Genomic DNA, 16,490 nt, shown 5'->3' on the forward strand with positions numbered 1-16,490 from the left:
CTCATGTTTACCCCCTTGAATAAGAAGTGATTGATCCTGTGATTTATTTGCTTTCAGGGTGCTTGCTTGCATCTATTGTGGCGTCTATTCCTGAAGTGCACGAGCATGGGTGGCGTCTTTTATTGCTTTACTCTCTCTGCCCGCTACTTGGTGGAACGTCTTTTTTTTTATATTGTGGTTTTCTCTTGTTCAAGCTTCATTGGAATTCATTGATTCAATGTGGTTTTCTTATATGGAGTCTGATGCATGTACTTTCCATACCTCTAGTTCACACTCTCTGCCGGCTACATGGAGGAACGTTTTTTTCTCCTATGTTGAGGTTTTCTTTTATTTTAGGTTTGTTGGCATTCAGTTATTGGTCAAGGAATGTGTCTGAATTGATTGGCATGCTGAGCTTGTCTTGGCTTAGCTGTGGCAGAGGCCCAACGGGTGGTTTTGTGTCTTGTTTAATTTCTTCAATTATTTTTTTCGATTTACACCACGGCTTTGTGGTTTTCAGTTATTTAAATTGAAATGCATGTTCGATGTTGTGCTTTGGGTTTCAGAGAGCCCGAGGATTTTGAAAGGGAGCTTGTTCTTTGTCATAGTTGGATGGATGGGTTTCTTTACTGCGATGTGAAACCTCAACTGTACTTCTACCTTAACTTTCAGGGGATTATATCAGAATTTAGTTTCTTTGCTTGAAAATTAACTTTTGGATGCAATCTGTCTTTTTATCTCTTCTCATGTTTCCCTCCCCGAGTAAGAAGTGATTGATCCTGTGATTTATTTACTTGACTCTCTCTGCCCGCTACTTGGTGGAACGTCGTTTTTCTTATATTGTGGTTTTCTCTTGTTCAAGCTTCACTGGAATTCATTAATTCGTCGAGGAATGTATCTGATCTGATTGGCTGCTGAACTTGTTGTAGTTGTGGCAGAAGCTCAATGGGTGGTTTTGTATCTTAGATATATTCTTCAACTATTTTCTTTGATACAATACAGCGCTGTGGTTTTCATTTACATGTCTGATGCTGTGCTTTGGATTTCAGGAGAGCCAGTGGATTTCGTAAGGGGGCTTGTTCTTTGTCAATAGTTGGATAGATTGGTTTCCTTACTGGGATGTGAAACATGACTGTACTTTTTTATCTTTGCTCTTAGATGTTCATATAAGATTTTAGTTTCTTTGCTCGGGAAGGAATTTTTGGTTGCAATCTGTCTTTTGACTCTTCTTATCCACCTGACTAATAAGGTGATTGTTCCCGTGATTTGCAGTCAGGGTGCTTGCTTCCGTCTACTGCGGTAATTTTTCGTGCATGGTATCGTGACTTGTCCCCATATTTGAGTCTGATGCATGTACTTTCCATACCTCTAGTTCTCTCTCTTTGCCTGCTACTTGGAGGAACGTTTTTTTCTTCTATGTTGAGGTTTTCTTTTATTTTAGGTTTGTTGGCATTCAGTCATTGGTCAAGGAATGTGTCGAATTGATTGGCATGCTGAGCTTGTCCTAGCTGTGGCAGAGGCCCTAGGAGTGGTTTAATATCTTATTTAACTTCTTCATTTATTTTCTACGATATACACCATGGCTTTGTGGTTTTCAGTTATTTAAATTGAAATGCATGTTCGATGTTGTGCTTTGGGTTTCAGAGAGCCCGAGGATTTTGAAAGGGAGCTTGTTCTTTGTCAGAGTTGGATGGATGGGTTTCTTTACTGCGATGTGAAACCTCAACTGTACTTCTACCTTAACTTTCAGGGGATTATATCAGAATTTAGTTTCTTTGCTTGAAAATTAACGATGCAATCTGTCTTTTTATCTCTTCTCATGTTTCCCTCCCCGAGTAAGAAGTGATTGATCCTGTGATTTATTAACTTGACTCTCTCTACCCGCTACTTGGTGGAACGTCGTTATTCTTATATTATGGTTTTCTCTTGTTCAAGCTTCACTGGAATTCATTGATTCGTCGAGGAATGTATCTGATCTGATTGGCTGCTCAGCTTGTTGTAGTTGTGGCAGAAGCTCAATGGGTGGTTTTGTATCTTAGATATATTCTTCAATATTTTCTTTGATACAATACAGCTCTGTGGTTTTCATTTACATGTCTGATGCTGTGCTTTGGATTTCAGGAGATCCAGTGGATTTCGTAAGGGGGCTTGTTCTTTGTCAATAGTTGGATAGATTGGTTTCCTTACCGGGATGTGAAACATGACTGTACTTTTTTATCTTTGCTTTTAGATGTTCATTTCATATAAGATTTTAGTTTCTTTGCTCAGGAAAGAATTTTTGGTTGTAATCTGTCTTTTGACTCTTCTTATCCACCTGACTAATAAGGTGATTGTTCCCATGATTTGCAGTCAGGGTGCTTGCTTCCATCTACTGCGGTAATTTTTCGTGCATGGTACCGTTACTTGTCCCCATATTTGAGTCTGATGTATGCACTTTCCATACCTCTAGTTCACTCTCTCTGCCTGCTACTTGGAGGAACGTTTTTTTCTCCTATGTTGAGGTTTTCTTTTATTTTAGGTTTGTTGGCATTCAATTATAGGTCAAGGAATGTGTCTGAATTGATTGGCATGGTGAGCTTGTCTTGGCTTAGCAGTGGCAGAGGCCCAATGGGTGGTTTTGTATCTTATTTAACTTCAATTATTTTTTTCGATATACACCACGGCTTTGTGGTTTTCAGTTATTTAAATTGAAATGCATGTTCGATGTTGTGCTTTGGGTTTCAGGAGAGCCTGATGATTTTGAAAGGGAGCTTGTTCTTTGTCATAGTTGGATGGATCGGTTTCTTTACTGCGATGTGAAACGTCGACTGTACTTCTACTTTTGCTTTCAGGGGATTATTATCAGAATTTTGTTTCTTTGCTTGAAAAATAACTTTTGGATGCAATCTGTCTTTTTATCTCTTCTCAGGTTTCCCCCTTGAGTAAGAAGTGGTTGATCCTGTGATTTATTTGCTTTCAGGGTGCTTGCTTCCATCTGTTGCGGCGTCTAAAAGTGGGGTTCAGTCTTAAATAAAGTTGGACAAACTATTCCTGAAGTGCACGAGCATGGTTTTGTGTTGTATTTTATTACTTTACTCTCTCTGCCCGCTACTTGGTGGAACGTCTTTTTTCTTATATTGTGGATTTTTCTTGTTCAAGCTTCATTGGAGTTCATTGATTCGTCGAGGAATGTATCTGATCTTATTGGCTGCTGAGCTTGTTTTAGTTGTGGCAGAAGCTCAATGGGTGGTTTTGTATCTTAGATATATTCTCCAATTATTTTCTTTGATAATACAGTTGTCGTTTTCAGTTATTTAAATTGAAATGCCTGTTCGATGCTGTGCTTTGGGTTTCAGGAGAGCCTGATGATTTTGAAAGGGAGCTTGTTCTTTGTCATAGTTGGATGGATCGGTTTCTTTACTGCGATGTGAAACGTCGACTGTACTTCTACCTTTGCTCTCAGGGGGTTATGTCAGATTTTAGTTTCTTTGCTTGAAAACTAACTTTCGGATGCAATCTGTCTTTCATCTCTTCTCATGTTTCCCCCCCTTGAGTAAAAAGTGACTGATCCTGTTATTTATTTGCTTTCAGGGTGCTTGCTCCATGTATTGCGGCGTCTAAAAGTGCGGTTCAATCTGAAGTAAAGTTGGACAGACAAACTATTCCTGAAGTGCACGAGCATGGTTTTGTGTCATCTTTTATTGCTTTACTCTCTCTGCCAGCTACTTGGTGGAACGTCTTTTTTCTTAAATTGTGGTTTTCTCTTGTTCAAGCTTCATTGGAATTCATTGATTTGTCGAGGAATGTATCTGACCTGATTGGCTGCTGAGCTTGTTTTAGTTGTGGCAGAAGCTCAATGGGTGGTTTTGTATCTTAGATATATTCTCCAATTATTTTCTTTGATAATACAGTTGTCGTTTTCAGTTATTTAAATTGAAATGCCTGTTCGATGCTGTGCTTTGGGTTTCAGGAGAGCCTGATGATTTTGAAAGGGAGCTTGTTCTTTGTCATAGTTGGATGGATCGGTTTCTTTACTGCGATGTGAAACGTCGACTGTACTTCTACCTTTGCTCTCAGGGGGTTATGTCAGATTTTAGTTTCTTTGCTTGAAAACTAACTTTCGGATGCAATCTGTCTTTCATCTCTTCTCATGTTTCCCCCCTTGAGTAAAAAGTGACTGATCCTGTTATTTATTTGCTTTCAGGGTGCTTGCTCCATGTATTGCGGCGTCTAAAAGTGCGGTTCAATCTGAAGTAAAGTTGGACAGACAAACTATTCCTGAAGTGCACGAGCATGGTTTTGTGTCATCTTTTATTGCTTTACTCTCTCTGCCCGCTACTTGGTGGAACGTCTTTTTTCTTAAATTGTGGTTTTCTCTTGTTCAAGCTTCATTGGAATTCATTGATTTGTCGAGGAATGTATCTGACCTGATTGGCTGCTGAGCTTGTTTTAGTTGTGGCAGAAGCTCAATGGGTGGTTTTGTATCTTAGATATATTCTTCAACTATTTTCTTTGATACAATACAGCTCTGTGGTTTTCATTTACATGTCTGATGTTGTGCTTTGGTTGTCAGGAGAGCCATTGGTTTTGTAAGGGGCTTGTTCTTTGTCAATAGTTGGATAGATTGGTTTCCTTACAGGGATGTGAAACATGACTGTACTTTTTTATCTTTGCTTTTAGATGTTTATATAAGATTTTAGTTTCTTTGCGCGGGAAAGAATTTTTGGTTGCGTTCTGTCTTTTGACTCTTCTTATGTTCCCCACCTGACTAAGAAGTGATTGTTCCTGTGATTTGCAGTCAGGGTGCTTGATTCAGTCTATTGCGGTAGTTTCTCAAGTATGGTATCATGACTTGTCCCATTATTTGAGTCTGATGCATGTACTTTCCATACCTCTAGTTCACTCTCTCTGCCTGCTACTTGGAGGTATGTCCTTGTCTCCTATGTTGAGGTTTTCTTTTATTTTAGGTTCAAAGGATAAGATAGATGTGGTGCTGGATTCAGGTTTTTGGGCATAGATTGTTATCTTTTTATGTTCGGTTGCTGTACATATGCTATTGTTTAGCTGCAGATGTTAACGGTGAAAATTTATCTTGGAGAAGATTTAAGTAATTTGAAGTTGAATTAAAAGTGAAGGGCTTTGGCGACTACGAGAGCTGCATTGGAGAATAAGTTCCTTATTTTGCTCTTTTAAGTTGATGTAATACATGCTAATTTCATCAACTTTATGACGTCTTCTGTAGTTTAATTAGTTGATGTCTTGTCTAGGTTTGTCTATTGACAGCAATTGGGGAAATATTTATGAACTTCCATTGAGTTCCTGTAATTTTGTAATGTGAGCTTTCATGTTAAGCTGGTAGTTCAATGATGGGATTATTTTTTTGTGTCATTTCTTGCTTATGTTGTTGTTTATGGATTATTCTTTTGCAGGACAGATGCTGATTTCTTATGTTACCGTGTGTGGATAAAGGTTTTATTGAGTTTTGGCTTATTTTTCTGTAGTTGTTTATAGTTTTGGTTACTTAAGGCGAAGATCGTTATCTTTTTATGTTTCATTGCCTTGTACGTCTGTTGTATACTAGGTGCGAACTTTGAGGATGAAAATGCCCTGTTCTTAATTAGTAGATCGGAAGGAAGATCTCTCAATGTCAAAGGATGGAAGGATTTATGTGAGGCTTTTCTTAGCCTTCTGAATCAGAGTTCACTGAAGATACTTACTGCTCTACTTTATTTTTGGAGTAGCTATTTCATATGGTGTAGTGTAAGTAGTAGGAAGATCTGAATTATATGAAAAATTGAAGCTTTATATGGTTCAGTTGGGTTATTCGATTTTGTCTATTTAGTAGGGTTGTTGACAAGATGGTAATGTGATGATCCAGCCATCATGGGAGGTGATGATTTCAGGTTTTTAGGGTTCTACCGCTCTTGTTAATTTTTTTGTGTTTCTTTACCATCTTCATTGTTGTGCATATATGAAGAAGAAATTATTTTAAGGAGCTGAAGTTGTTCTGGCTGAAGCTGAAATTATTGTTTGTGTAGACACAATTGAGCGGCGAAAGATATTGTTAGGCGATATGGTAGATTACCTGGATGTGTTGAGTAGTTCTTTGGTTATTGAACTTGTTTGAAGAATAAGTTTCTCATTTCACTCTATTATGTTGAACTTGTTAATTTGATCAACTTCATCATATCTGGGGGTTGGTTTATTTAGTTGTTCGGTAGATTTATGTATCGAATATGGTTGAACAGGGAAATTTACTCGAAATTCCGATTCCCTTGTGTTTTTGTAGTTTGTGGCTGAGCTTTTATGTTAAGCCTGGAATTTTAATGGGAAGAGCCGCTTTTCAATTTTGCGTGTAGGTATATGGATTTTCTTTTGGTTTTGCTTAATCATCGGTTTCTTGCTTATGTTGTGTATGGATTTTATTATGTTGCAGGAAAGATGTTGATTGCTTATGTTATCATGTACAGATCTTAAGCTTCTGTTCTGTTGGTATTTGACCTTTTACTTACGTTTGTCGTATCTTTGGTCATTTGGCTTATCTGTGCTCGTGTGAGTGCAGGTTTATCATTTCCCTTGAAAAGGGTGTTCTCACGTTAGTATCTCGAGGTTTGTGACTGTTAAGTTATTATATAAAGCGAACATGCTTGCTTAAGCATTGTGAAACTACCCTACGACTTGCTGCACCTTCACGGTTACCGACTCATTATCCCTTTCTGTTTGAACTCGTTTGTTTTGAGCTTAGTCGAGGTTGACCCCATTTGGCCTTATTATGCTAGGTTTAAGCTATCTATGGTAGTGAAGTGACACTATCCGAGGGAGGCATGCTATTCTAGTGTGGTATGGTTTCCTATCTGTAGCTATTATTGTAATTTATGTTGGTCGTTATTTGAACTTTGAATAGATGTTTTATGAAGTCCACCATTGTTTAAGGTTCCAGACTTAAGTTTACTGGATTGTATAAGCATCACCTTTGGTTCATCTGCCTTGGATCTTCAGTATTCAACACGGGACTGAGATTCAGTTTCAATGGATACATTTTGGCATTTCTGTTTTACTCAATGTGCTGAAGATATGTGAAACTCAACATGCATGGTGCCTTCTGATTTCAATTAGTACATTTGGTATTTTTGTTTTACTCAATGTGCAGAGGGTATCTCAAACTAGGAAACTAGACATCAACAACGCTATGAAAGTAGTGCTATAACTTCATATTCTCTGCCCTGTTTCTTGGAGGAATTATTTGTTTTTATTAAGGCTTAGCTGGTGTTAGTAAAACAGCCGGGGTCTATCTGATTTGGTTTACTGGGCAGATTATTCAAAACATGTTAGAATTTTCAGGCTTGATCGTGTGGTCTACTTTTAACGTTGTAAATACGTGACAATCTTCTTATCTTCGTGTGAAGGCAGCAGTGGCCCATCTCTTGCAATGGCTTTGTCTCAGGTCTTCTTTTTTGTCTTTTATTTTTTTAAACAAACCTTCTTTTGAATTTTCTCACTTAGGTTTTGGAATATGCAGAGTGAAACATATGCTTCCTAACTTATATGCCAATGAGAAAGTTTACTTATCGAGTTTCTCCAGTTTCTTTTGTAACATATGCTCATTAAGCTTATGTTCTTGTTGTCCTCGTCAATATTGTTCTCGTGTTGCAAATTTAGTTGTTGGTTTGCCTCCTCCTCACAGGTCCATTTGGTCACTACATCCAGCTTTTCTGCGGATATGGGGGTTTCATGTTCTTTGACATATAAGTTGTGAAGTTCTGTGATCTTCTATGTGGCAATCACTTCGCAATCAATTTTTAAGAAAGAAACTGCTAAATTTTAGTGTCTCTGATGTATAACATCGTGCTTTGATAACAGGGGAGCCAGTGCATTTGGAAAGGGAGCTTGTTGTTTGTCATGGAGGGATTGGTTTTCTTACTGTGATGTGCAACGGCGACTTTGCTTTTAGGAGTTTATGTCGGGTTTTAGTTATAGTTTCTTTGCTTGAGAAAGAATTTTTGGTTGCAATCTGTCTTTTGTCTCTTCTTATGTTTCCCCATGTCCAACAAGTGATTGTCCTGTAATTTGTTTGCTGTCAGGTACTTGTTTCCAGCTACTGTGATTTATTTAGTTGTGGCAGAAGCTCAATCGGTGGTTTTGTATCTTATTTATCTTCTTCGGCGATTTTTTCGATATACAACACAGGTGTGTTTTTCATTTATCTAAATTTGAATATGAATCTGATGTATTACATTGTGCTCTGGATTTCAGGAGAGCCAAGAGGATTTGGAAAGGGAGCTTATTTTGTGTCACAGTCGGATAGATTGGTTCCTTAGTAGGATGAAAAACATCAGACTGAACTTTTAACTTCGCTTTTAGGGGTTTATATCAGCTTTTAATTTTTTTGCTTCAGAAAGAATTTTTGGTTGTGATCTGTCTTTTGTCTGTTCTTATGTTTTCTCCTTGACTAGAAAGTGACTGTTCCTAAATTTATTTGGTGTCTGGGTGCTTGCTTCCAGCTACTGTGATTTATTTGGTCGTGGAACACATGAATTTATAGGCTGCGGAGCTTGTCTTTTTTATCTTCTTCGGCTATTTTCTTCAATATACAACACAGGTGTTTTTATTTATTTATTTAAATTTGAATATAAATCTGATGTATTGCATTGTGCTTTGGATATTTAAATTTGAATATAAATCTGATGTATTGCATTGGTTCTTTGGATCTCAGGAGAGCCAACCTCTGTAATAGTTGGATGGATTAGTTCCCTTACTGGGATGTGAAACATCAACTGAACTTTTAACTCTGCTTTTCAGGGTTCATATTAGATTTTAGTTTCTTTGTTTCGAAAAGAACTTTTGGTAGCAATCTGTCTTTTGTTTCTTCTTATGTTTCTCATTTATATAAATTTGAATATAAATTTGATGTATACATTGTGCTCTGGATTTCAGGAAAGCCTAGAGGATTTGGAAGGGAGCTTATTCTCTGGTCATAGTTGAATAGATTGGTTCCTTTCTGGGATGTGAAATGTCGATAGAGCTTTTAACTTCGCTTTTAGGGGTTTATGTCAGATTTTAATTTCTCCGCTTCAGCAAGAATTGCGATCTGTTTTTTTTTGTCTCTGCTTTTGTTTCCTCCTTGACTAGCAAGTGACTGTTCTTATAATTTATCTGCTGTCAGGGTGCTTCCTTCCAGCTATTGGATTTATTTGGTCGTGGATCGTATCTGAATTTATTGGCTGCGGAGCTTGTCTCAGTTGTGGCAGAAGCCCGAGGGGTGGTTTTGTATCTTATTTATGTTCTTCAGCTATTTTCTTCGATACATAACACAGGTTTGCTTTGAATATAAATCTGATGTATTGCATTGTGCTTTGGATTTCAGGAGAGCCAACCTCTGTAATAGTTGGATGGATTGGTTCCCTTACGGGGGTGGGAAGCGTCTACTGAACTTTTAACTTTGCTTTTAAGGGTTCATGTCAGATTTTAGTTTCTTTGTTTCGAAAAGAATGTTTGGTTGCAATTTGTCTTTTGTTTCTTCTTATGTTTCCTACTTGACCAACAAGTGATTGTTATTTGTTCCTATGATTTATTTGCTGTCAGGGTTCTTGCTTCCAGTTACTGCGTATGTGATTTGATTGGCTGCGAAGCTTGTCTTAGTTATGGCAGAAGCTTGTCTTGTTTGTCTTCTTTGGCTATTTTCTTTGATATACAACACAAAACACAATTGTGCTCTGTATTTAAGGAGAGCTTGAGGATTTGGGGAAGGAGCTTGTTCTCTATGATAGTTGGATGGATTGGTTTCCTTTCTGGGGTGTAACTTTGTTTGTAGGGGTTTATATGTGAAACTTGCGACTGAACTTTTTAACTTCGCTTTTAGAGGTCTATATCAGATTTTAATTTTTTTGCTTCAAAACGAATTTTTGGTTGCAACTGCGTATCGACTCTTCTAATGTTCCTATGATTTATTTGCTGTCAGGGTGTTTGCTTCCAGCTGTGGTGGTTTATTTCGTCGAGGAATGTATCTGATTTGATTGGCTGCTGAGCTTGTCTTAGTTGTGGCTGAAACTTGATGGGTGGTTTGAATCTTTTTTATTTTCTTCGGCTATTTTTTTCGATATACAACACAGGTGTGTTTTTCATTTATCTAAATTTGAATTAAATCTGATGTATTACGTTGTGCTTTGGATTTCAGGGGAGCCAGAGAATGGTTTGGATTTCAGGGGAGCCAGAGAATTTGGGAAGGAAGCTTATTCTCTGTCATAGTTGGATAGATTGGTTTCCTAACTTGGATGTGAAATGTTGACTCAACTTGTAACATTGGTTTTAGGGGTTTGTATCAGATTTTAATTATTCCTAGCAAGTGATTGTTCCTATTTATTTATTTATTTTCTGTCAGGGTGCTTGCTTCCACTGATTTATTTGGTCGAGGAATGTATTTGAATTTATTGGCTGCGGAGCTTGTCTTACTTGTCGCAAACGCCCGATTGGTGGTTTTGTATCTTATTTATCTTCGGCTATTTTTTTGATATACAACACAGGTGTGTTTCTCATTTATCTAAATTTGAATATAAATCTGATGTATATTGCATTGTGCTTTGGATTTCAGCGGAGCAAGAAGATTTGGAAAGGAAGCTTATTCTCTGTAATAGTTGGATGGATTGGTTTCCTTACTGGGATGTGAAACGTCGACTGTACTGGGGTTCATGTCAGATTTTAGTTTCTTTGTTTCGAAAAGAATTTTTGGTTGCAATCTTATGTTTCCAACTTGACTCTTATGTTTCCTACTTGACCAACAAGTGATTGTTCCAATAATTTATTTGCTGTCAGGATGCTTGCTTCCTGCTACTGTGATTTATATGGTCGAGGCTATTTTCTTCGATATACAACACAGGTATGTTTTTCATTTATCTGAATTTGAATTAAATCTGATGTATTATGTTAGCTTCGGATTTCAGGAGAGCCAGAGGATTTGGAGAGGGAGCTTATTCTCTGTCATAGTTGGATGGATTGGTTTCCTAACATGGATGTGAAACGTTGACTGAGCTTTTAACTTCGGTTTTAGGGGTTTATATCAGATTTTAATCTCTTCGCTTTAGAAAGAATTTTTGGTTGCAATCTGTGTTTTGTCTCTTCTTATGTTTCTTACTCGACCAACAAGTGATTGTTCCTATAATTTATTTGCTATCTGGGTGCTTGCTTCCAGCTACTGTAATTTATTTGGTCTAGGAACTTGTGCTGCGGTGCTTGTCTTCGTTGTGGCAGAAACTCGATGGGTGGTTTTGTATCTTGTTTATGTTGTTCAGAGTCGAGTCTCTTATTGCATCAAGGATCTCCAACAAGTCATTAACTATTTCGATCGTGGGAATGCGCAACATAAGTTATTATCTCCATTGTAGTAATATGACCAATATCTTTGCCAAATCAGCCAGTACAGCTCGGCATATTTGGTAGCAAAATTGGGAAATGGAGCTTGTTCTCTGTCGTAGTTGGATGATTGGTTTCCTTACTAGCATTTGATTTGTCGACTGAACTTTTGACTTTGGTTTTAGGAGTTGATATCAGATTTTAATTTATTCGCTTCCGAAAAGAATTTTTGGTTGCAGCTGTGGAACGACTCTTCTTATGTTTTCACCTTTGACTAAGAAGTGATATTGTTCCTCACTTCCTATGGTCTGTTTGCAGTCAGGATGCTTGCTTCCAGATACTGTGGTTTTATTGGCTGCAGAGCTTGTCTTAGTTGTGGCCGAAGCTCCATGGGTGGTTTTGCATCTTAGTTATCTTCTTTGGTTGGTTTCTTCGATATACAACGCAGCTGTGTGTTTTTCATTTTTCTAAATTTGAATATATGTCAGATGTATTACGTTGTGCTCTGGATTTCAGGAGACCAGAGGATCGGAAATGGAGCTTGTTCTCTTTTTTAGTTGGATGGATTGGTTTCCTTGGTGGGATGTGAAATGTCAACTGAACTTCTATAAGTAGCTGTGGAGTCGCTGGGAGTTCCAGATTCCATCATTTGAAACTCAGTGATGGAAATCTTGTTGCGTGGCAATCGTTATCTTATAAATTGGGACTTACATAGGTTTGACATTATTTTACAAGTCCTTAATAATCCATCATTGGAGAGTGTCATTTATCTTAATTCCTCAAGTTTTTCTTTTGAAGTGGGACACTGCACGCGCCTTTGCAGAAGTACAATACCCTGTCTATGATATATACTGGAGTATATTTGAGGATAAATACCACGTTCCAGCCAGTTCACTGCTGATTCGATTGCTATGAGCAATGCAGATTTCATAATCACCAATACATATTAAGAGATCGATGGAAGATATCCCTCGGAACATTTTTTGGCGTATAATGTTCGTAGTTTTTAGTTGCTTCCTAACTTTTTAATTGTGCATATTATTGTGTATCAAAATTCTTCATATTCTTATGTGGTTTTGTGTGTGATAACTTCAACAGCAAAATACGGTTGGACAGTGTGAGAGCCACACAACGTTCACTCTTCTGGGATTATGCAGAGTGGTTCATGGCATTGATGTTTTTGACCTCAAGATTAGTATTGCTTCACCCATCACTTCCCATACTTTGAAAAGGACAAAAGACTTATCTTTACATGGTTCAATTGAAAAGTTGTTATATGATCCAGACCAGATCGACCAAACACATGTAAGTTCTTTTTTAACTGCGTTTCAAGTTTATTAATTCTGCGACTTCCAGAGCGAAATGCGGCTTATTTTTAATTGTTGTACAGGGACTGCATCGATAATATAGTTCAGCTAATTATTCTAATTTCTAATTTATGTTACCAGAGGTACTTTGAGCGACCGGTCCAAACCCATTAATCTTTTCCAAGGTGAGGCTTGATCGAGTAAAAAACATAACAGGACTGGTGGAGTGGTATGTTAAAAATACTAGACTCAGATGCTGTAAACCTTGTTGTGGTTGCTGGTTACAATGATGTCAACAAATCCAACGACAGGGAAGAAATTGCTGAGATTGAGAAGATGCATGACCTAATGAAGCAGTACAACTTGAATGGCCAATTTAGATGGATGTCAGCACAGATGAACAGCACCGCTACATTGCTGATGCATGAGGAGCATTTGTGCAAGTATGTAGCCCTCTGACATCCTTCCTAAACACCTGGTTGTCACTACTATCACTTCTGAAATATTCTATTAACTAAACTCTGTTTTATCGATGTAGCCTGCTCTCTAAGAAGCATGTGGCCTTACAGTTGTGGAGGTGATACTTGTGGTCTTCCAACATTTGCTGCTGGTCCATATCACTCTAATCAGGAGGGTGAACTCATGGCAGATTTTTTTGAGTGCTGCAAGAAGGAACCTAGCCACTGGGATTAGATCTCCTCTGCGGGGCTTCAGTGGATTTTATTACAGGTAACGTCATCCTAGACCTGATTGACTCAACAAAAACTTAAATCTTGGTCGAGCAAAAGAGAATGCTGTGATTTGCATCACCTTGATATTTCCTCAAATTTGACTTTGTAGGAATACTTGGAAGATCTATTCAGAAAGACTAATGACACTAGCGGGTGTTCATGGTTTTTGGAAGAATGTCTCAAAACTTGAAAGGTGTGAGACCGGCGATACTTAGAGATGTTTTATATTCTGAAGTTCTGGGATCTTGTGAGTGGTTCTATCGTTCATTTTATTTTGCTAGCCAACATTTAGACCAGAACACTCGGTATTGAGTAATAGTTTCACTAATTTCTTGTTTGGTTTTCAGGCAAAATCTGTTCCAGTGGTTCCAGAAGCAGTTGGCCATGGTCACTGAAGTATATTTAGAGATGGTATTTATTGTTATCAAGTAATGTTGTCCACGAAATCAATTTACCTGAACAGTGTAAAATATCAAACAAGAATCCATGAACATCCAGATGGATGTATAAACGGTTTGCAAGTAGTAATTTGTTTGGTAAAAACAATTGAATGATAAGTGATTGGAATACAATTTTGTTTGCAATCTCATGTTCTTTCAATTCTGACGAAAACCGATGACGGTTTGATGGTGGCTGTCTTTCGAAGTGAGCAGAGGTTATGGAAACAGAGTTAACTTCATATCATTGTTCATTTAACTCTGGATGCACAACTTGGTTCAAACCAGAGTAAAATGGGTTATTATTAGAAGGTAGCCAGTCAAATGATTCTGGTGTGAATTGATTTGCTTCCGTAGAATTATTGATATCTCTATAACCTTGGTGAAATGTTAAACTATTGCACTCCGAAGTGTTATGTTATATTTTTTTGAGCAGTAATTCTTAAATATTCGTATTTTCCCCTCGTAGTGTATGGAACTTCTCTCACTTGCCAATTTAATCCTTATCGTTTCATTATGGACAAAAATGAAAAAACTTGTAAATGAATAAATGCAACAAACCAGCGATGTTAAACTTTAGGAAAGTGGATCCGACAAGTAGATAGTTCTCACTAAAATAGTACCCTACTTATCTCTGTTTAGCCGATATATATGGTACCAAATCAAAGCGGGTTATCACAAAACTGTTTTGCAATTTTACCAACCTCTCGGTCTCTCAATTATTCCACCACAGAAGGTATAACACTGCACCTTTAAACCATGGGACTCGGGACGATAGGAATCTTTTTTTTATATAACAAGAAATTTTATTGCTTAGAGAATTTCAGGATCGCAGAGTTTCAATACATAAGATGTCAAGACTAAACTCTTCCAACACTAATCTATCTTTCCTGACTTTTTTAGAGATAGAATCAGCTAACTGATTATTTTCTCTTCTTACACAACTGATCTTAACGACTGAAAAAGAACTTAATAAAGATTTGATGTCTCTCAAAAGTTTTCTGTTTTCCCATCTTAAAGATGATGAACTATTATTAATTGAATTAACCACAACTTCAGCATCAGCAACCAGATGGGTGTTGTCCAACTCCATTTCTTTAGCCCATTTTAATCCTTCAAGAATTGCCATGCATTCTCCAGCTTCAGCGTCTATTATTCCAGCTGCATAGGTTCCTTTCAACCCTGTACGCTCTCCTGCAATATTATGTAAAACAATGCTTCGTCGTTAGAATCTTGTTCAAAAGATGCATCAACACACAATTTAAAAGAATATGTGCAATCAGAATGACAATTATGCATATGATCAGCTGTTTGTTTATCATGAGAGGCAATGATAGAATCTGAAGTATTAATGTCTGCACTTCTATCCTGCACAGTATTACTGAGGCTTAGTAATTGGTATCGATTTCTGGTGGAAGTGTGAAGAGGATTGAGAGTTTTTTCCTGAAAAACACAATCACACCTCTCTTTCCAAATAATCCATCTACTAACCATTAATAGTTCCCTCCAACTTTGTCGATCTAAAGTACCAACATTTTGAACATCTTGAAACCATGATATGATCCATTGCTGTATTGACTGACAGTTAGCAATAATTTGATCAATGTTGATGCTGAGAGATCTCCAGACTGCCTTGGCATGGTTACAGCTAATAAGAAGATGATACATAGATTCTTCTTCTTGTTTGCATATCTCACAGTGGGTTTCAATGTCCTGCATTGCTTGTGACAGTCTTAACCTTGTTGGAACAATTCCTTTAAGACATTTCCAGATAAAGAGTTTGATATGATGTGGCAGTTTCATCTTCCAAAGTTCTTTCCATATTGTTGCAGGTACAGTATTTAAGGCTGCTTGTTGTTGAACCCTAGTTTCCATGAGTTTATTTTATGCACTCTTGATAGTGAAGTTTCCATCTTTCGAAGGAGTCCATCTAATTGTATCTTCTTCTTGAATAGATAGTTGCATCTTTTTGATTTTTTCTACAGTTTCCGGAGAAAATAACGTGTCAAGAAGTGAAGTATTCCATGAGTTGGATTCTTCAATAATTAGCTCACTAACATAAACATAATTGAGATGAGAAGGATGAAGAGGCTCAACTTTAGAATTCAGTCCAGTAACCCACACATCAACCCAGATCTCAGAGCCTTTGCCATTATTCACTTCCATGCAGTAATTTTGTTGAAGTATAGATAATCCCAGCTCAATTCCTTTCCAAGTCCAAGAAGTATTATACTTTTACCTTGATAAGTATAATAATTCTTATTTTTTGAAGTACTTAGCCTTAAGAATTCTTGATAAACCACTCATCTTAGTGAGTAATGCATGGTTGAGCATTTCAAGGTCTCTAAATGCTAAACCACCCAAATATTTGGATAATTAAGTTCAAACCTCTATTATACAATTTACGGGTGGGCCTAATAGTTTTCCTGGTCAGGGCCGTCCAAAGCATAACGCAGACTGTACGGTTGTCAGGCACCACTAGACCCGGAATAGCCTTGTTAGTGACTGAGACACCAGTTTATGTTTATGGATGAAGTCAACCTTCCAAGGGCATATCTAATGCAAAAGAGGATCGTCAATGGAAGGATAACAAGAGAGAGTTCGTATTTAGAAAGAGAGGTATTGGCTCACTCCTGGCCCAATCCATAATCTGACTTTATTATAAAAGTCGAGTCTGTTTGCAAACGGCCTCGAACCAGGTTCCTAAATTA

The 16,490-nt window shown here is 37.5% G+C and overlaps 1 protein-coding gene and 1 long non-coding RNA gene across 51 annotated transcripts in view; one reads left to right on the top strand and one right to left on the bottom strand.

Annotated features, from left to right (window-relative positions):
- The window catches only part of LOC113345414, a 23,385-nt gene extending 9,174 nt beyond the window's left edge, over window positions 1-14,211 (top strand). For 9 of the 50 annotated variants that reach the window (XR_003358118.1, XR_003358115.1, XR_003358124.1 and 6 more), the window contains 13 exons: window positions 1,252-1,332; window positions 1,421-2,185; window positions 2,329-4,883; window positions 5,029-8,557; window positions 8,672-9,819; window positions 9,917-11,726; window positions 11,821-12,019; window positions 12,103-12,299; window positions 12,403-12,609; window positions 12,753-13,054; window positions 13,150-13,340; window positions 13,452-13,589; window positions 13,690-14,211. This is a non-coding gene — a long non-coding RNA (uncharacterized LOC113345414). The remainder of the gene's footprint in view (window positions 1-1,251; window positions 1,333-1,420; window positions 2,186-2,328; window positions 4,884-5,028; window positions 8,558-8,671; window positions 9,820-9,916; window positions 11,727-11,820; window positions 12,020-12,102; window positions 12,300-12,402; window positions 12,610-12,752; window positions 13,055-13,149; window positions 13,341-13,451; window positions 13,590-13,689) is intronic. The other 41 variants (XR_003358155.1, XR_003358152.1, XR_003358131.1 and 38 more) reach the window with 41 other exon arrangements.
- Window positions 14,212-14,602: 391 nt separating this feature from the next.
- Window positions 14,603-15,985, bottom strand: LOC113345228. Its single transcript, XM_026589032.1, has 2 exons — window positions 15,271-15,985; window positions 14,603-14,973 (listed from the first exon to the last, which is right to left on the bottom strand). The coding sequence occupies exons 1-2, from the start codon at window positions 15,344-15,346 to the stop codon at window positions 14,603-14,605; spliced, it is 447 nt and encodes a 148-aa protein (XP_026444817.1). The 5' UTR covers window positions 15,347-15,985.
- Window positions 15,986-16,490: the final 505 nt, after the last annotated feature.

Source organism: Papaver somniferum, unplaced genomic scaffold (genome assembly GCF_003573695.1).
Source record: "Papaver somniferum cultivar HN1 unplaced genomic scaffold, ASM357369v1 unplaced-scaffold_81, whole genome shotgun sequence".
NCBI lineage: Eukaryota > Viridiplantae > Streptophyta > Magnoliopsida > Ranunculales > Papaveraceae > Papaver > Papaver somniferum.